We start from the raw sequence: 21,439 nt of genomic DNA, 5'->3' as shown, positions 1-21,439 counted from the left end.
ATTAATGCGCTTTTTATTCATGATTTACTTAAGCTTAACTTTTTTTATTTATCATCACTCATTCAGTTTTTAAACTACAAAATACAATCGCACTCCGCCTTTATCGATTTGAAATGAATTTATTCATTGAATGTAGAATAGTTTGTGCCATTTATGATCAAATAAATGTCAAGACACTATCACTGGTTCCAAAAGCAAATTCTACTGAGAAGAACCAGCAAGAAACTCAGCAGTTGCTCTTTTTTAAACTAAGCATCTTAGTGGACTTCAGTTACTTAAAACGTTTACTGCGAGTATGGTTTGTTTATTTATTTTATTTTGTATTTTATTTAATAGTAAATAAGTATATAGTTATATCATGTACGCACTCAGTTTTGGTTTAGAGGTCCTGTATCTCTTCGCTTCTCCTTTAAAAAAACATCAAGATAGTGGAAATCAGTAAAATGTAATGGGTGTAAGATGTGAGAGAAAATTCACTATCTTAAGAGGTATGGGTAGCAATAATATTATCGACTTCCTGATAAAGGATGTTCCTAACAGGGGAATTGGGGGTAGGTTCCTAACAGATGGAAATGGAGATGGGCAGGGCATGTCTGTAGGATGACAGATGACAAATGGATCCGACTGCTACTGGGAATGGAGACTACGTATCCAAAAAAGATACGTTGGAAAACAAACATCCAGTTGGTCCGACATCACTAAGCTTGCTGGAAAAACTTGGAGGAGGCTCGACCGACTCTAAGAAGAATGACTTGCGCATGAGGAGGCCTCAGTATATTCCAACAATAAAGACGAAGAAGACAATAGGGGACAGAAACTTCCTTTAGTGTTTCTGAGGGTTATCGTACCAACGTATATATAAATTAAAATTAATTTTAAAATATAAATTTGAAAGAAACAGTTTTGAAAATTTTATAAGACACCTAGGTACGTACCTACGGGCTTTGTATTCTACAATTTATTTTACCTTTTTGTAAAGCTTTTTAAAAATATAATTTTAATAAAATACATTTTTATTATTACAAGCACAAACAGTTGTACATTAATTATATTTTCTACTTGTGCGAGTGCTTCGTATTAAAAATGAAAGAATATACCTAACATTTAGTTAAGGGAATTAATTAGCTAGGTAACTTATGTAAATTTACTTTACGATGAAAAACGTAAATAATAATTACTCCTAATCAGAAGTCTTTATAGTATATATAGGTAAATTTGATTTCGCCGAAATTTCCTGACGCCCGAATCTTATATTAACAAACTCAAAGGGCCAACGAGCTTTACAAGATACATCAAGACAACTTTAATTGCTAACAAGATCAAACTTTCCAAATTTGGGACCCGACAAATCGAAATCGCTCTTAGCAAAACAAGTATTAATTTTGTATCAGCGTCCGGGCGGGCGGGCGGGCGGCGCAATACCAGTCCCCCGCCCAACCAGTCTTTCCCGCGCCGCCGCCGCGTTACTACGTACCGTACTTTCACGCACATATCAAAAAGCTCCCTTCATTAAAAATCACGTCCCGTCAAACCTTCACGACACACACGATCGAGTCAACGCAGCGCGCGGTCGTACCACGCGCCCTAACATATTATGCGTACTTAAAAATATTAAATAAATTACATAAATAAACGGTGAGGTTATGAAAATGTGATGCCAGTAAGTCCCAGTGCCCGTAATTCATGTTTTACGGAACTCACAATGTGGATTGTTTAGTTCAGGAATTTGTCCATGAAAAGTATTGTGGAAGGTGAGTTTGTAGTCGAAAGGGTTAATTTTTCAATTAAAATCAAGCAGAATTACACGCAAGTCACCTTCGGAGCCAATATACATCAACGATTTTTGATTTTTCGGATATATGAAACAGTACAGCTTATAATTATTACACGTAATTCAAGGCTATAAAACAGTCAGACATACACTGCATGATTTATACATCCTGTTACAGTCAACCGAACCCAACCTAACTCACTAGAGTCTAGAAATTATACCATTCTTGCTATAATTAAAAGGGAAATTATTTATTCCATAAAGATTTAAGAAATTAATTGAATATTTCAAGAATTATTTGACTAAAATATTTAACTATTCAATGGATCTATAAACAAATCCTTCTAGCCGGCGTTGGTTGTTGTTCTAGTGCTGCAGATATTAATGGGCGGCGACAGTCACTAAACATCAGGAGGCCTGCTCGTTTCCTGACTATTTAAACCGAATACCTATTATTTTAGCCCATATTATGATATCTGAATATCTAACAAAAAATCAAGTCTTAAGTTTCCGAGACACTACTCTCTAACATTTTTCTTTAAAGCTCTTTAGAATTATGTAGGAAAGAGAAAAATATCATTACTATGGCAAATGTAGAGCTTTTTAGGTTACAAAGACAGAATTCACGTGGGCGCTATTAGGTATATTCTGATTTCTATGCACTATAATATACACTGAATAGTAAATAGCAATGGACTGGTAAGATATTAGTAGTAAAAGACTACTACACAATGCATGCGGATGAGCTTTTGTATTTAATCGACTTTTACTTCAAAGAAACCGCCCTACGAAAAACAAAAACTCCAACTTATACTCGAGCTTTTATGCTATATTTTATCAAAAAAAAACTATATTTTGTAATTTTGAAAATATTAATAATAAATAAGTAAATACTTGCTTGTTTTAATAATTTAGGGTAGAGATTAATTCATTACATTTATGGTGAATTTTACATATTTTATTAATTTGCTATACAAGTGTGTATTTCGAAGAAAATAAAATATGTACATTTTATTTTCTCCGAAATATTCACTTGTATGGCGCCTATTAACCTTATCGTTTAACCAATAAAATAAGCAGACTATCATATTTTAATTAATTATATTATCGGTAAAGCTCATTATTTTGATTGCTCAACAGATACTCGTAGATCAATACAAATCAACCATATTGGGAGGTTTCGTGGTCAGGATACCTGGTACATAAAGCGTACTTACTGGCTTTACCCAGCGTGCGTATGCGGCGTTAAGACTGTATTTCATCAATTTTTCAGCATGGAATGCATTTTAGAAATATCTAACTAAGACCTGGTTGATAGAACTTGATGCAGGTAACCTGGTGTAGACGGTATTATGATTGATTCATTGAATTCAGCGTGGAGTGCATTTTAGAAATCTCTACAGTAAGATGGTTGATACACAGTTTGCCTATTGTAGGCGGTGTGGCGGCGTTTCGGATAATCTCATTCACCTACTCTTATTTACGAATGTAGAATGCATTTTAGACAGGGGTAGACGGTGTTAAGATTAATGTTCGTATTTCACTTTAATTCGTCATGGAATGCATTTTAGAAATCTTTACAGTGATACGGCCGATAAACAGCATGCGGATGGCGTAGGCGGCGTAACGACTTATGAAATTCAGCAAAATGGAACAGTTTGGTGCATTAACATTAGACCATCCTATTCGGGTCCTATGGCATTTGTGTTAGAAATCATCCGCACAGTGAATGCGTTTTTGTCTAGAGATGGAAAGTCCTGGATTCGATACCCAACAGAGGCAATCGGGGAATTTATGATACCTAAATTGTCTATGCCACGATGTTTTCATACCTGAGAGGTCTCCATAATGTGGTCAAAGGTGTGTGAAGTCTGCCAATCAGCACTAGGCCAACGTGGCAGAGTGGTCTAAATCCTTCTCAATCTGAGAAGAGACCTGTGCTCATGTAGTGAACGAGCGAGGGGTTGATCATGATGATGATAATGATGAAGGGAACTGAATTTTCTACAAAAAACCAGCCAAGTGCGAGTCAGACTTGCGCACCGAGGGTTCTGTATTCGGGTATTTTTCCGACATTTTGCACGATAAATCAAAAACATAAATATGCATAAAAATAAATAAAAATCTTTTTTGAAATGTACAGGTAAATCCCTTCCATAATATGATACCCCACTTTATATAGTTATCTTGCTTTGAAAATTAAAAATACAAATTATTTGTTCATTAACACATTAATTTTTTTTTTGTGATGTAAGCACGAATTCACAGTTTTCGAATTTTTTTCTTTACTTGTGCTATAAAGCCTACCTATCTGCCAAACTTCTAGTAGTAGTAGAAGTACTTACCCTAAAGGTTTTCTTGACAGACAAGACAGACAGACAGACAACAAAGTGATCCTACAAGGGCTCCGTTTTTCCTTTTGAGGTATGGAATGCTAAAAATTAAGCCTCGTCACGGACAAAAGCTCACTATTTGTATTCATTTTATGTTTATTCCTAGATGCATGTCTAAAGCAGGGCACCGCAAGTGTCTTAAGCACTCTCGAGACAAACCAAGCGAGCACGTTCAGTTGACGTTATCATGTTTTAGACACCTCGCGTAGTTTCAAGCGCAGTCCTGTTGTAAAAGTAAAGTAGGGGTAGTGTTACAACTGGCTTTGGTGAGAATCTGGAAGTTAGTAATTGTAACGTACCTTATTATATTTAGAAATATTGTCTTTCAAGTTATTTTTAAGAATTCGTACCTCGAAAGGAAAAACGGAGCCCTTATAGGATCACTTTGTTGTCTATCTATCTGTCCGTCCGTCTGTCCGTCTGTCATGTCTGTCAAGAAAACCTATAGGGCACTTCCTGTTGACCTAGCATCATGAAATTTGGCAGGTAGGTTGGTCTTCAAAGTAAGATAACTTTACCAAATGGGGGATCACATAATTATGAAAGGGCTTCACCTATACATTCTAAAACAGACTTTTATTTATTTGTATGCATAATAGCTTTTGATTTATCGTGAAAAATGTTGGAAAAAATACCCAAGTACGGAACACTCGGCGCGCGAGTCTGACTCTGACTTGACCAGTTTTTCATTATTCATAATGTGAAGGACATTGTACGGCTAAAATATGAAGTACCAAGTTTTACCCAATCACAACTAGGTGCGGCCGGTAAACTAGATTTAGCAGTTTAATATGACTAAACAGCATTTGACAAAGTTGTAGATTGGGTTCAGAAGGAAATCTAATCACCCCGACTCCACCCAGTCTTATCTGTCTCACCCCTAGGTACAATATGGTTTTAAAAGCAAAAATGTGGAAGCAAAGAGCTCGCGAAAGATTTCCCGAATGAAGTGAGCCAACGAGATTTTTAGCAAATCTAAATCCCCGTGGACGAAGTCGCGGGTATTATAGCTACAACTTAATAAAATAAATATATGCATTTTGGCTTTGCCTCCGTTGGCATCACAACAAAGCATTATTATGTTTATTTTGAGTTTAATATGTTGTGTGTAGGAGTATAAGATAAAGAACATCAATAATAAGAACATGTACACTGTACAGTCAAAGATCTTAGAGCTCGTTATAACGAAATCTTTTATCTGTAGGCACATACAGATGGATCCAAATAGGAGCGTTCCGTTTATCGACAACACACCGCATGTACAACGTAACGGTAAAAGCAAATTACCGTTAGGCCAAACCGACAATATTCTCGGCCCGTCTATTTCTCGTGACGTCTATTTCCCGAATCGCTATTCAATGGGGATGCTGACTGCCATTTTATCACGCCAGATGGCGCATCGTCGCCATGGCCATTGAAAACTGTCATATTCATACGTTTAATAACCTTTCACAAAGTAATTTTTTAATTTTCTCAAAATATGCCTCTTTGTGCTGTGCCAGGATGTACTAACTCCGGTGTCCATTTATTTCCGAAAGATCCAAAGTTAAAAAAACAGTGGGAGAAGGTTATACGTCGCAAAAATTTTGTGGCGACTTTGCATAGCAGGTTATGTCGGAATCATTTCCAAGAGTCTGATTATGTAGGAGAGTCAGCTTACACAGGTGAGTTAAAAAGTATCTAATTTCAGTCATTAGTGTCACAGAATCGCAGTTACCATTTGTACCAGTGTGTTCATGGAACTATAAATATTTTACTGTGTTTGAAAGCTGATTTCCAACACACATAATTTGGTTTGAATATTTCCCTAGTTTCTTTTAAAGAATAAACAAACCATGCATCACTAATGTATCACTATGTATCCTGTCACCCTTTATCCACCTATAGTTTTAGGCCCGGTCTAAAAAGCTCTTATTTTTATCAATGTTACTAGTTATGTTACAATACTAGTTTAGACAAATAATATTGCTGACTTGTTCAATTTATTTTTATTTTTCAGGATATCCTCAAATATGCAGGTATTTAAAAAAGGGGACCATACCAAGCATATTTCCTTGGTCCACCCATGTGTCAACAACGCCTACATCAAGAGCCCGTCGATATTTGGCAAGAAGCAGACGCCAAATTGACTTCGGTCAACCAACTGTGGATGAAAGTATTCCAGAACCCTCTACGAGTACTGAAATAGAAATATCTACAATAATAGAGTCCTCAACAGAAGACATTACTCCAAAAGCAATATCTGTTAGCACTCAGTGTGGTAGTACTTTGGGAATATTATCACTAGAAGCTATGAGAGGCAATAATAAAACTATTCATTTTTATACCGGTCTTGAAAACTATGACAAATTCATGCTGCTCTTAGACACATTAACTCCTATGTGCTATAATTTAAACTATTTGAGAAGTACAGTTATGAATGTTTGTGTTCGTGACCAAATGTTAATAACAATGATGAAACTTAGAAGGTATTTACCAGATTTTGAGTTGGCATTTTTGTTTGGTATTTCAGAAACTAATGTTGCAAACATTTTTATAACATGGATCAATTTTATGTATGAAATATGGAATTTAATTGATATTTGGCCCACTAAAGAATTAGTTGAATACTTTATGCCGGAGGCATTTAAAAGAGGTTTTCCGAGTACAAGAATTATTGTGGACACAACGGAAATACCCATTACAAAGCCTGGTAATCCTATAGCACAGCAAGTGACATTCAGCAACTATAAACACAAAAATACTGTGAAGGCTATGATTGGGGCAACACCTGGTGGTCTAATATCATATATCTCAGAATGTTATGGTGGTTCTGTCAGTGATAGACAGATCATAGAAAGATCTGAGCTGGTTAATCGTTGTGACAGTGGCGACTCTATTATGGCTGATAGAGGTTTCAATGTGCAGGATATATTTGCTACAAAAGACGTTACTATTAATATTCCAACATATTTGAAAGGAAAGACACAAATACCTGGTATTAGAATAGTCCAGGATCGAAAACTAGCAAGCAAACGAGTGCACATAGAACGTATTATTGGGCTAGCCAAAACTTACAAGATTTTAAAAAGTGAATTAAGCCCATACCACGTAGCCTTATCATCAAGAATTTTATTCATTTGTGCTTTTGTATGTAATTTTAGAGAAAATATTATGAAATAAAAGCTGTTTAATCTTATATAAATTTTTTATTAGACATTATTATTCTTTATATAGGAGTTTTTTAATCACAGCAGCTTTAAAGAAGTTGTGATAAAAATAATCAAGTTTTTCTAACATGTACTTAATGAATTCTTCATCATAATCAATGAATATGACTTCTAAACTTTTGAAGGTATAAACCAATAAGTTGCAAAATTTCCTTTTTGTGACATACAATTGCCCTTGTATTTGATAGTAATATATGTTGTTCTTTTTCAAAGAGAGTTTCCCATTTTCATATTGTAGATATGGCACATTTAGTGGACAAACTTCTTTGTTCCGCGAACTATATGGACATTTTACTTCTATTATTGTTTCTGATCCCAGTAAGCCATCAGGGGATGCTCCTAGGTAAGGACGTTCCTTACTCAAAAATAACCCACATTCTGTAATTTCAAGATTAAAAGTGTCCATATATTTTTTCATTGCAATTTTTTCATTTATATTACCATGTGCCATTGCTTTGGTTTTTATTGTAGTTTTATGTAAGATTTGACTGGAATATTTCAATAAACTTTCAGTTTTTAAATGGCACACAGTATGAAAAATGCTGGCTGTTATATGGGTTTTTCTGTAACTATGCCATTTTGGGTTATTGCTTTGTCCTCGAGTCTCCCTTTCTATTTCCAGAATCTTTTGTTCTGATACATTTTGCAATACCATAGATTCTAAAAAACAATCTATGGCACTTTTTTCCAAGTACTCATGGTCCAAACATATGCTTCGTTGGCTGGCTACAGGATATATCTGTTTTATAGGCATTGATGACTGTGGATAATTTAGAATCATGGACTGGAATCTGCATTGAAATGCCTTCTTGTCAAAATCAGGGTTTTGCTTCAAGTATGGCGAGAAGACAGTATTATTTATATCCCTTTTTGATGGGAATCTGGAAGCTCGTAATGGAGTAGCATAATATTTCCTTGATGGCTTATGGAATGTCTGTAGTTGTGACGTAGAAACTTCATGAAGGATTATTATTTTTTGCTGGACAATGTTTTCTGCTGCAAGAAGCACCACAGCAATGTGTTTACAGTGGGCTTCATTGCCTTCACCTGCTGCACATTCACAGTTTGCCTCTTCAGGCATTCCATCATTATTTAATTTGATGTTAATCTCGTATTGAAGTTGTTTCATGGATGCCTTGCAATAACCTGGAAGTATAGGTATAATAAATTTTAATTATCAAATTAAGGCAAGTACACAAACAAAATCTAAAACCACACTGTCATACCACAATATAGTTGCATATTATTTCAGTCATCGCCTTTTATTTTCTTATATCCTACTAATATTAAAAATGCAAAAGTATGTTTGTTTGTTGGTTTATTCATTTGTCCTTCAATCACGCCACAACAGAGCAATGGAATGTGATTTTTTGTATGGGTATAGTTAAGAACCTGAAGAGTGGCTACTTTTTATCCTGGAATATTGTGTGAGGAGTTTCAGTAGTACTTAATCAAAAAACTTATTCCACACAATTTCCAAGGCATCAGCTAGTTAAAATTAAATAGCTAGTCTAGTATAAGTGGAAATAAGCCTACCTTTTAGGTAAGTATCTTGGCCAGATGTTGCTGATCGTAAAACAAGAAGGTATCTCGATTCATACAATTTAACAGCATCACAGATATTTTTATTGAATCTGAAATAAATACCAATGCATGAGGACTGAATGAGGCTTAGGGTATTACATGATAAATAAAGGAACAGTATTATTATATTAAATGTCTTTTGAAAGAATAATATTATATTATTTGTTATTATAAGCACTAGGTACCTACCTATCAAAGTAACTTTGAATATGATGTTTGGTAATCTTCGGCAATATGGTGGAGCTATTAACGTCTTTGTAAAGTTCTACAGCAGGTACGTCAATTGCTTGGCTTTGAGAAGCTTGCAGGGTTTGGTGACCAAAATTAAAATTTCGATCGTAGGCTTCTAACCTAAAAATTAAAAACATATATTATGTACTAAAGTAACGATCTCAGGGCTATACTTAATTTTTTAACATGAATTATTTAAGAATAAAAACATTCAAATCCAAAAAAAGGTGCTAATTATATAAAAGACCACTAAAAAAAATTAATAATATATATTAGGACTACCTTTCTACAAGTTCCGATTTCTTTCCAGTTATCCTCCCTCCTCGTTTTTTTAATTCGTCTTTCAATTCTTTGAGCTTCCAGGTAGAATACATATCAAGTATTGCGTTGATCGATAGGTTTTAACCACAAAAAACAGCAAAAAATCGATTTGCAAACTGATGTAAACAAAGCAATTACAAAATGACAGCGGCCATCGCGCTTCTAGCGCCCTCTGCGCTCAGCTTTGCGTCAGCATCTTCATTAGCAGAAAATAACAGCTCGGGAGCTTAGTTGCACTTCTTTTCACAGCGAAGCACTACTGAAATAGAGGATCATAATTTATGCGTAAAGTGGACAAACTCTTATACTGATGCAATAAATTATTTGAGTAAAAGCTGAGTTTTAATACTGGTTCTTCTCTTTTTTTTTTATTCACTATAGGCAAGCGCTTGACCACAATCACACCTGATGGAAAGTGATGATGTGGTCTAAGATGGGACGCGTTTACCTAGAAGGTGCCTATTATCTCGATACGAAAGGTATTCCAAATTAGTGGTAGAGCCTTTTGACGATTCAAAAGCACTTGTAAAAGTTTATTTGAATAAAAAGTCTTTCTATTTCTATTCACTCTCCGAAAATTTGTTAACAGATAGTTAGTGTAGTTGTGACAACACAATGATTGAGTGCCTTCCATATCAACAGACGGCAGAGGGGAATGGAAACTCGCTTTAAGCGGTTTTTCGTCTGCAAATCTTTTTAAATCACAAAAGCCAGTCGTCAAGATCGGATGTCGAAGAGGAAAAGAAAATATCCCGTAGAAATAGCGCAGCTGCTCGGATTTGGCGCGAAGTTCGAAGTAAATCCGAAATGAAAACACACCCTGCCGCCCGTATGTAGGCCATCGTGTCTCCCACATCATCTGTGGCTCTCAAACTTGTATGGATGAATGCCGATACTATTCGTAAAACAGAATAAGAACTTCAAGTTTAAGCAAAGTCAAAGCCATTTACTTAAAAACTAGGGACCCGCCCCGGCTTCGCACAGGTACCTAGCTTATAACAATTTTAATACGGATTTCTATTTTTTTTTTGAAAATATAATATAGGCTATATTACTCAGGTATAATGTTGCTATCTACTGGTGATAGAACTTTCAAAATCAGTTCAGTAGTTCCAGAGATTACAAACTTTAAATCCCTTACAAACTTACAAATACCTCTTTATAACATTAAGTATAGATAGGTACCTTCGTACAACTCTTTGATTGTCAGTTCTTAAAGTAAGTTTCTAGTAAGCTTTAATTTAGTTATGATTTTATTCAAGTAGGTAAGCTTTTTTATTTATTTATTTATGTACCGCCCACAGAGTTACACATTTAGATTAAATACATTTACAACAACAATAGAGTTTATAGGAAACTTTTATAAGAGATTTTTTTAAAGAATTACACATAATAAATATTCAAATAGGGATATTATTTTCAAACTTTAAGCAAATACGTTTTTGACTGATTTAATTTATATAATAGTCTGGATAATAATGACAAATTTTCTATGACAGTGTCCAAAAAATCTAATTTATTGAATTCAAAACCAAAAAAGGCAAAAGAAAATTAGTACCAGTGGATACTGAAACGCTAAGGAAACTGCTTAGCTGATAGCCAAAATAGCTGTCACTAGTTTTTTTGAGAAACGCGTAGAAAAGACCATGATGGCCAATTTAAATTTTGATTAAAAATACATTTTGACCAATAAAATGGTTTTTATTTTTTAGTTTTAAAGTGCCACTATTTCGTTTCAGGTAAATAAATATACTTTTAACGAATTGACACGATTTTCACGTAATCGTTTTATATTAGGACGACGCCTTACACTTTGAGAAACACCGTATAAGATAAATTCAAAAAGGATTCCCACCACATACATACATTTCCAACTCAATAAGGATTAAAACTTCATTTGGCGTTGAGAAGCTTTTAAACTTTCCCGTGAACCAGGTTTATCTCCTTACTTAACACACCTTTATTAGACCTTGCTTGTATTCGTCTTAAGTTAGGACGAGTCTAGAATACGTAATATCTCATTAAAATGTGCTCATAACTTAGATACCTACATAACTTATTGACCGCGTTTAGGTACGAAGTCGCGTAGGAACCGATAGGGGTATGAGTTTAATTGAATTGCCTTTCCATCATAGACTAGGACTTAGGACTTACTTAATATAATTGAATAAAAGAATTAAATAAACTGTTAATTAGGTCTAAGTGGACAAATCACACTTCACACTAATATTATAAAGGCGAAAGTTTTGTGCGTGGGTGGGTGTATATATGTGTGTGTGTGTGTGTGTGTGCGTGTGCGCGCTTGTGTGTGTGTGCGTGTGTGCGTGCGCGTGTGTGTGTGTCCGCGTGTGTGTGTATGCGAGTGCGCGCACGCGTGTGTGTGTGTGTGAATGTGTGTGGCTGTGTGCGTGTGAGTGAGTGTGTGTGTTTATATGTTTGTTAGTCGCAAAAAATACTGAAGGGATTCAGTTGAGAATGACCTCCTCCAGACAATCCTTTTATTTAAAGACCTATAATAATGCTTTATATTAATTGACTAGAAGCTTCCTCGGGTAAAGGCAGTGTCTCGAACCACAGCAGATGAGACGCTGCCTCAGTCTAAGCCGCATTGCACCATGAATCTTTCATCGACGACAGATACGTAATATTTTGTTGGTCCGTTTTTAGCTCAAAGAAGTCTCAATTTGGATTAAGAAAGCTTTTAGTAACGTAGTGGAAACGAATGAGCAGAAGAAGCCATTTGACCAGTCTCAGTTTTTCTAAAGCGAAAGTGTTCGGTTGGAGGCTGCTCAAATAGATACAAAGCTTATTAATGTATATTCAAATAGATACCTACCTACACCCGACTTCAGAAATTATAGCACTACTAGCCGATGCCCGCGACTTCGCCCGCGTGGATTTAGGTTTTTCAAAATCCCGTGGGAACTCTTTGATTTTCCGGGATAAAAAGTAGCCTATGTGCTAATCCAGGATATTATCTATCTCCATTCCAAGTTTCAGCCAAATCCGTCCAGTAGTTTTTGCGTGAAGGAGTAACAAACATACACACACACACACACACACATACAAACTTTCGCCTTTATAATATTAGTGTGATGTTACAAGATATTCTAACCAATTTTAATTTCTATCATTACGTGAATACTAAAAATATAACGGTTGCTCCCATCTTTACCTATAAGTTTATGGGTCAAAATTTTTGGTTCTAGTAGACTTTAATTTTCATGCTTTAGGTATTGCAGCAGTGTTGTTAAATAATATGATGTTCTAACCGAAAAGTCGCACCTAAATAATTATTATTAGTATAGTGAGTTCTACATGCACAAAGAAATAAACATACAGAAGTAACAACTTCTTTAATAGCTATTAGGTTAAAGATTCAAGATTATACCGGTTTGTAGCGGATATAATTGATACCTCCAAGTATATGAAAACATTTTCAGCTATTCAGTTTTTCATTCATTCATAGTCCACACATACTAAATAAGTTTTAAATAAAGAGTGAAACGATAAAAACAACAGCCTGACAATTATTATAACCAACCTGCAATTTTACTTTTAATTAATAGCCAGAACAAAGTAAAAGGAATATTTAAAAATGGGCATGTTAATAAAAATCCGATACATTTTCAATGAGTCGAGTCGGCAACAACGACCGACAATTAGTGACACGCAAGCAAACTACCTGACATTCATGACTCGTTAGACAATATACGAACATACATTGACCACTTTTATATCGTACGACAATCGTGACGTTTAATAATTGACATGACGACATTGGTGCTTATTCTTACCTAAGAAACTCTTAAACTAAATTAACAGATAAATAATTTATTAGGTAAGGTCATTGTGTGAAATATTTAAATAATGTCTAAATAAATGAATAAATAATTAATCTATAAAAAAAGATTTTTAAGCCCATGGGAGTTTCAAGAAATATATAGGTACAAACATGTAAAATGTAAGTTTTAGTTAATATTTCTCGTACGTATTGTATTACAGTATTAAGTACTTTTTTATTAAAATCTGTGCGTTTTTGCATAAGAGAGTTTTGTATAGTTACCAAAAGTATGTTAGATATTATAATAAGACTAGCTGATGCCCGCGACTTCATCCACGTGGATTTACATTTTTCAAAATCCCGCGGGAACTCTTTGATTTTCCAGGATAGATAGAAAGTAGCCTATGTGTTAATCTACGGTATAAACTATCTCTATTCCAAATTTCATCCAAATCCGTCTAGCGGTTTTTTCGTGATTGAGTGACAAACATCCAAACATCCACACTTTCACATTTATAATATTACTAGGATAAATGGAATAAAGAAATGAGCGTAATACTCGTATTTTGAATACAAAAAGTCGTATCGGTGTAGTGTCGTATAGATAGAACAATTACATTGTTTACCCTTCAAGCTGAATTGGAATAGAGTTCGCAAATATTGAGCTTTGTTGCATAGAAAAAAGACAGTAATGGAAAATATTGATTGCACTTTTAAGTTAGGCTGCTGTTTGTTATGTGCAATTGAAATTTAACCTTTGTTTGAAACATTTACACGAACATTTTTTGCTGCCGTTAACTCACAAGCGAGTGAGCGAGTGATGCGATGGCAATCACTGTCGCCCATGGCATTTCGAAGGGGAGATACGGGAAGTTATGTGCTTTGAAGAAAGAAGGAATTAAGTTGCTGCAATGAGTAAAAGAACCTAACTAAGAACAAGATACACTTAATAGGGGTCTCTCCGTCACTCGCTCCATAAAAACGTAGTTCGCCTCTCATTGGTATACTAACCAATCATACTCAATGGAATTTTGTAGAGACGTTCCGGGAACTAATTAATAATAATTACCAAGAAATAATTTATTTTTGACCTAGGCATCATGCCCCATTCATTTGATCGTAAAATGACTTTTCTGTCGCGGACATCAAAGTTTTAAATTCTCAGACATACCTAAACGTTGTGTTTCAATTTGAATTATCGTAATATTACTATCACACTTATGACAATAAGAAAATATCTATTGCAATGGCTTTCACATTCGCACGCCATAGTAGCAAATCGATTAACGCGTTTATGTCCTTGGCGATCTATCTATCTTACGTAGCCATAGAGATTTTAAGCTGCTTTCAAATTAAACGCTTTGTTAGGCACCTGAGGGATCCTTATGGTCACTTCTTTAACTAACTTTCCATTTTTACCCGACTACGGCAAAGCCGAAAGGAAGGGTTATGATTTTAGTTTATCAGTAGGGATTGCACCCACAAACTGATAAAAAGTCGGGTCATAATCCCTACTCATATTATAAATACGACAGTGTGTTTGTTTGTTTATTGGGCTGTAGATTGCAACACATCGGCGTGATTTTGTGAATTATATAGTTTAAGATCGAGTGACATAAGCTACTTTTTGTCCCAGAAAATCAAACAGTTTTTGTGCGATTTTAAAATACTAAATCTACGCGGATGAAGTCGCGGGCATCAGCTAGTTATTTTTATAATTTAAATCTCTTTTTGAATCCCATTCGTATTTTTATCGTCAGAATAAGCGAGTCATTCCAAATTAAGGTTCCGGTACTTTGGAGATCATTATCCAATCTTATCCGAGTTCGTTAAAATTTTTATTCAAACGCTTTTAATGTTGAGTGTCGGAAATGGATTCAATTACAACAAAAACTGGCCTGAAAGTGATGGTTCTCGCGGGAGACACTTGAAACAAACGGCGTTATCAAATCAGTGCACGGGAGTAAGGGTTGACGCATACTGATGGGCCAAGCGACGCGCTTTTTTTTCAGAAGAATCTACTCGAAGAAAAATGTACTAGAGTATGTACTCGCATTCCTTAATCGACATCAAACAACGCTGCAAGCTAGCAAGAAATAAAATACATAGGAAACACAAACTTATTTCAAGTAGGGGACGATGGGGGAATTGCGGACACGGGGTAAATACGGACTAGCAGATATCTACTCAATCCCTTTCCCCCGTGCCCGTCTGCCACGATCACTAGTTACTTTCCGCCATCTTCAGTGCCAGGGAAACATTCGCGACGGAAGGCTGTGCACCATTTTTAAGGTAAATAAACTCAAACGTTTTTGTGAGTTTTGATCTAATTTGTAGTGTTTACTATTTTGAGTGTTATGTCTGTAAAATAAGTGACAATAAAAAGCTATATTTTCTATCGATTGCCTCGTTCATATAGAATAGATTACACAAATAACTTTCGATGAGAAATTTTGTTACCTACAAATTATTGCCAACTTTTTTTTTTGGATCTGGTTGGGTTAATTGCGAACAAGCTCGTTGGGGTGAATACGGATGTCCGTAATTGCCCCTGACTAGATAATTTGTCAACTAAACCAATTTACTGCTCATTTTCAGATGCCTCGAAAGTATATCAGAAAAAAAGAACGAACGTACAACACCATCGCAACCTTGCAAAAAGCCGTACAAGAAATAAAGGATGAACATATAACTTTTCGTCAGGCGGAAGAGAATACAGAATTCCGAAGTCTACACTTCTTGACAAAGTGAAAATGGGCTGTTCCAAAAAAGGCATAAAATCAACTTTTAATAAAATTCAAGAATTCAAGAATAAAAAATTCAAGAAACACACGTCCGTATTTGCCCCAAGGGCTACGGGTAATTACGGACAGACAAGGTTTTGTTTTTCAATCAAAATTTGTAGTCGTTGATTGATCTCCTAGAATAGTTAATGTTAATTTTGTACTTGAATAACTAAAGTTTTATAATTAATAAAGACTGATTGATTATTTCTAATAGTATGGGTTTTATACGTAATTTCCCTTCAGCGTCCGCAATTCCCCCATCGTCCCCTATCTTCAAGTCAAGAGTGAATAGGCATATTGTAGACAAGCGCGCTCCATCTTAGGCTGCATCATCACTTGCCAGCAAGTCGATTGCAGCCAAACACTAGTATACAAATAAAAAAAAACTTATTTGAAATGCTTTTTGCTATTTTTGAGGCACTGTAGGTCGAACGGGCCTGTGACATTGAGCTGTGAGGAACAATACTTCGCAGTAGTGTTGTAGAATGTTTGATTGCATAATGTAGATACGTAACACCTTGAAGCTTGCGATGATGTTACTTCCAAAGCCCCTAACTGTTAACTCTTTTTGAATCTAGCTGAACATAAAAAGCAGCTTCACGTCACCAGTGTGACCAGACCCTTAGTACCGGTAAAATGGGGGGCACTTATTGCCTCCCCTACCTCCCTCCCATCCTCCAGTCAGAGCCCGCCGAAACCTGGGGCGACAAATTAAAAAATATGCCCCAATCGACGCAACGATTTCGAAGCTCACGAATTCCATAAAAAGGGTTAGGACCATAGAAAGATCTGATTGAAGATTGAGGTATTAATTAAAATTGAAAGTCGAAATATGCTTTTGAAATTCATTAAAAGGCTATACAATGGTGTGTCCTATATCTACTTATTTATTTCTTCCTTCGGGGCGAGATATTATGACTAGCATTTAAGAGACTAGAAGCACCTAGAAGACCAGAACCTCATTTAATCTGGCATAACAAACTAGTAACGTTCTAGCTTTAAAACATCAAAAGTAAGGCAAAAAAGCTAATGCAGTCTTTGTTACAATCTGAATTGTGATTGGCTCAATATTATTCTTGCTGCAACAACGCATTTCAGCCATGATTTCAGCCAATAATACAATAGTCTCGTCCAATCAGAGGCGATTGCGATCGTTAGAATGTAGCTGTCATCCTATGGCGGTAGCTTCCTTCAGTAGATCCTCAAAAGGAAAAACGGAACCCTTATAGGATCACTTTGTTGTCTGTCTGTCTGTCCGTCGTGTCTGTCCGTCGTGTCTGTCAAGAAACCTATAGGGTACTTCCCGTTGACCTAGAATCATGAAATTTGGTAGGTAGGTAGGTCTTATAGCACAAAAACAGAAATAAATCTCAAAACCGCGAATTAGTGGTTACATCATTAAAAAAAAATTAAAATATGTTTCAATTTTCTAAATAAGATAACTATACCAAGTGGGGTATCATATAAAAGGGCTTTATCTTTACATCTTAAAACAGATTTTTATTTATTTTTATATGTAATACTTTTTGATTTATCGTACAAAATGTTGGAAAAAATACCTTAGCACGCAACCCTCAGTGCGCGAGTCTGACTCGCACTTGGCCGATTTTTCCAGAAAAAGAACGTAAAATTCTATCTTTTTTATAACTTAAAAATCGTTACTACAAAACACAACCTAGAAACACTGTAGTGCAAAGGGATTAAAAAAGGCTTCGTAGCTAAGCTACCACGGCGCTACGATAATTCGCTACATAACACTCTACGTGTGCAATTCGCGCTACTATAATGCAGCTATTGTAAACGAACACAACGAAAAACCGATCAAGTTCGAGTCGGACTCGCATCTGAAGGGTCCCGTACCATAAAATAAAGTACAAATTTTTGTCATAAACGAGCAAATTTAAACCCTTTTTTTTGACTTAAAGGTAACTGTAGTAAAAAGCAATCCATGTTGTTTTTATAGAGTTCATCGAGCAAGAATGTTGTACGCGCATCCCTTCGATAGAGATAAACTGAAAGACAATAAAACTAAACGTACGTGATGTGATTCCTATGAAGTGCCTCCTAAAAAACAGGCACTACTGTGTATTTTATTTTTACTACGAATAAATGGGCAACTTAGGTACGCTTGTTAAAAGAAAATGGGAGGTAAACTTTTGTTACCTACTTTTGAAACATTGTATTGCAAGAATTGAGATTGTATAAAATCAATGTGGTGATCGATATTTTAACCCCCGACCCAAAAAGCCCCTCTTTTTGTTAAAAGTTTGACGTGTGTATCTGTGTATCTGTCTGTGGCATCGTAGCTCCTAAACGAATGAACCGATTTTAATTTAGCTTTTTTTGTTCGTAAGGTGGCTTTGATCGAGAGTGTTCTTAGCTATAATCGAAAAAAATCGGTTCAGCCGTTTGAAAGTTATCAAACCTTTCTAGTTTTCTTATTGAGGTTTTAGTGTCGGGGTTTTTAAATTTTGAGTTATTGTAGTAGGTACCTAACCTACACAGTGATATATATGCTGATCGTCAATTGACAAGATTTCGATCCACATCAGCACTTTTCGTATATTTTGATTTTTTTTATAGCATTGCATGACTGTTATGACATTGTGATTATAATATAATTGTAATAATCAAACCGCTTTTGAAAATGTTTCCACGGGATTCTTAAAAAATCAAATCCCTGTGGACAAAGTAGTGGGCATCATCTATTTTCTACAGAGATAGCTGCATCCTGGAGTCAAATATAGGCTACTTTTCATTCGGTAAATCCAAGAATCCACACGGGATTTTTAACGCTCAAACCCACGCGGACGAGGTCGCGTATCATCCAGTTAAAAATAAAAACAAAATAGTACTATAAAATCGACCAGACTTAAAGCTTCGATGCTGTAAAAAAAGATTATTTAAATCTTAATGTAAGGGGCGAAAACGACATTTCCGTGGCGTGAAAAATTATGAAATTGCCAGTTTGCTGGTTCAATCAGAATAAGCTCCAATACTCAGTTATGAGTTCAATGCTCCTCTGCACTTATGAGCTAGTAATTAACTGTTCGGCAAATATAGCTTGTGCTGCAAAAATTATTTTGCCTTATGAGGGGTTTATTCGTAGTAAGCTCCAAACAAACGAAGTTTGGCTCACATTTGAATCCTAACCAATCAAACTCATTGGAATGATTTTCTTATATTATAGCTTAAGAACACTCTCGATCACCTTTCAAACAAAAAAAAAACTAAGTTATAATCGGTTCATTAGTTTAGAACCGACGATGCCATAGACAGATACACACGTCAAACTTACTTATAACACCCCTGTTTTTGGGTCGGGGGTTCAAAAAGCTCTAGCTACTTTGAACCAAGTGTCCTAGTTTTAAGTCTTAACTTTAGATACGTACATGTACATATCGACTTCTTTTATACATATCATTAAGTTTAATGATTATTATGACAAGTTTAAAGACTATAAACTAACTTTATACTTTCTATATCATTTTAAACCATATTAAACCCATTTAACATGTTCGTAAGCATTATCTATAAAAACCATTTAATCCTTAGCTGATTAAGCTGGTAAAGTGGTGGGATTATCCTAGTTTTTCACACCAGAGCACAAAGCGTTTTGAATATTTCATGCTTTATAATTTATCGCATGACTTAGTGAAGGGGCTGCCTCGTAGCTCGAGAGCTGACTTCACTGAACTTTAATTTCTTTTTAATAAAAGGTATTTAGTCTTATTTCTTTATTTTTTCTATTTAGTCATTCTTTCTCCATTCTAATAATATCATTAATATAATTCTTAAATAAAGGATAGTTAGTAGTTCATACATACGAATAACGCGCGGTTGCGAGCCGTACGATTTAAACTTACGAGAACGTAAGAACCTTGTTCACACAATCGCGGTGGTAAAGGTACACCTTTTACGTCCAAAACATGTATTACCGTAAAGTATTCGAACATATTCTACACAGGTTAAATAAATGATGCTTAACCTGCGCAGACGTCAAAGAAATTGATTTTTAGGCAGTCCAGTAGCGGCATTCGCGTGGATTTACAATCTGCGTTCATGGATATGAAGGAATAAGATAAAGACGCTTATGTAAATAAAACCGGACGGATTCCACCAGGTCTGAAATAACCCTAATCATCCCTACTATTTCATTTGTGTATTTATGAGTTCCTTTGTATGTACTTTAGTGTTGAGATAAACAGGACAAAGTACTTTTATATTGTAAAGTCTGACGTATAACCAGACCTACCAAGGTGTCCGCAATAGGTGTACCATGACTCTTTTATGTATGCTTATTAAAATTTTCTTCAAGCTTTTGTAAGCAATTCTAATGCAATTGTGGAAGCACTTGTAAAAAGTAGACATCAAGTATGTCATAAAATTTATTAAAGAAAGTCAAATAAATATAAACTTGAACAGCAAGCGCGTGTCGTGAGAGATTTCGCCATTATTTAGAAGGACATAATTCACGAAGTAGGGTATACAGCGCCTTTAATAGCGGTCTTTATTCGCAAACGGCCTAACGAATACAGTCAATCTCTTAGACGTAAATCTTCGCCGGAGTCATAATTCAAGTTTATTGAGTTGGCCAAACTTTTGGGCCCTCGAGCGTAGAGTGCTTATATACATCAAGGAATTTTACTAATATTATCTAACTTGAGATTAAAATATGGATTTCACAAGTTTCGCGCTCCAAAATCGAAGTTTGTTTTTATTAAATAGAGAGCCGGAGCCAGATGGCAGAGACTTTTCAAACTTTTGTCAAGTTTTCGATAAGATCAAAGTTTGAATGGCGTTGTAAAGCTAAGTTGACGTACGCAATGAACCATTACTTTTGCCAAATAATTGAAATGCTGGCTTTTTCGTATATTATCAAGGAGGTCTTTGTTAGTTTTTTACACTGACATTTAATTCAAGTACGCTGGACCTGCGTATACCGACATGTTTTGAAAGCAACTTTGGCTCTGATAGCAAAAGTGAGCTTTATGTAAGCATACTTGGAACTAAATGCTAATGACGAGACATCTGGAAACATAGTGTCAACATGAAAACCATTTGACACAATGTCAATTTTGTTTCCCGGTATGCTCGGAGGGGCTCTTCCAATTGGCACATAAAATAAGTGTAATTTTTATGGCACACCTTTTCCAGGTTAGATATACCTACATAAGTCTATTTCAGTGTTTTTTGATGATTAAAAATAATAGTTTAGTAAAATATTGATGGTTTATGTAATCCATACTTCCATATCCATACTATTATAATATTATAAATGGGAAAGTGTCTGTCTGTCTGTCTGCTACCTTTTCACGGACCAACAATTTAACCGATTCTGAAGAAATTTGGTACAGGGT

At 35.3% G+C, this 21,439-nt stretch overlaps 3 protein-coding genes across 5 annotated transcripts in view; 2 read left to right on the top strand and 1 right to left on the bottom strand.

The window, feature by feature from the left end:
* The first annotated feature begins 1,456 nt into the window (after nt 1-1,456).
* The window catches only part of LOC123873411 (semaphorin-2A), a 427,879-nt gene continuing 407,896 nt past the window's right edge, over nt 1,457-21,439 (top strand). For 2 of the 3 annotated variants that reach the window (XM_045918256.1, XM_045918254.1), the window contains exon 1: nt 1,457-1,751. The gene's annotated coding sequence lies outside the window, so the exon portion shown is untranslated. Of the gene's footprint in view, nt 1,752-12,179; nt 12,324-21,439 lie in introns of those variants that run through there. The other variant, XM_045918255.1, reaches the window with a different exon arrangement.
* Nucleotides 5,526-7,326, top strand: LOC123873413. The gene is made up of 2 exons (XM_045918258.1): nt 5,526-5,828; nt 6,164-7,326. The coding sequence occupies exons 1-2, from the start codon at nt 5,645-5,647 to the stop codon at nt 7,324-7,326; spliced, it is 1,347 nt and encodes a 448-aa protein (XP_045774214.1). The 5' UTR covers nt 5,526-5,644.
* LOC123873412 lies at nt 7,366-9,708 on the bottom strand. The gene is made up of 4 exons (XM_045918257.1): nt 9,471-9,708; nt 9,147-9,308; nt 8,910-9,007; nt 7,366-8,519 (listed from the first exon to the last, which is right to left on the bottom strand). Exons 1-4 carry the CDS (start codon nt 9,560-9,562, stop codon nt 7,366-7,368), a joined length of 1,506 nt encoding a protein of 501 aa, XP_045774213.1. The 5' UTR covers nt 9,563-9,708.

This window comes from Maniola jurtina, chromosome 16 (assembly GCF_905333055.1).
Source record: "Maniola jurtina chromosome 16, ilManJurt1.1, whole genome shotgun sequence".
NCBI lineage: Eukaryota > Metazoa > Arthropoda > Insecta > Lepidoptera > Nymphalidae > Maniola > Maniola jurtina.
The sequence above is the reverse complement of the archived record's forward strand: the minus strand, read 5'-3'. Positions and strand labels throughout refer to the sequence as shown.

Bases quoted from the DNA above. Each gene is read 5' to 3' on its own strand.
- LOC123873413 (XM_045918258.1), top strand. From the start codon at position 5,645: ATGCCTCTTTGTGCTGTGCCAGGATGTACTAACTCCGGTGTCCATTTA. The intron at 5,829-6,163 runs GTGAGTTAAAAA...TTTATTTTTCAG, and splicing joins AGGAGAGTCAGCTTACACAG to GATATCCTCAAATATGCAGG.
- LOC123873412 (XM_045918257.1), bottom strand. From the start codon at position 9,562: ATGTATTCTACCTGGAAGCTCAAAGAATTGAAAGACGAATTAAAAAAA. The intron at 9,309-9,470 runs GTAGTCCTAATA...TTTAATTTTTAG, and splicing joins AAATCGGAACTTGTAGAAAG to GTTAGAAGCCTACGATCGAA. The intron at 9,008-9,146 runs GTAGGTACCTAG...TATTTATTTCAG, and splicing joins ATTCAAAGTTACTTTGATAG to ATTCAATAAAAATATCTGTG.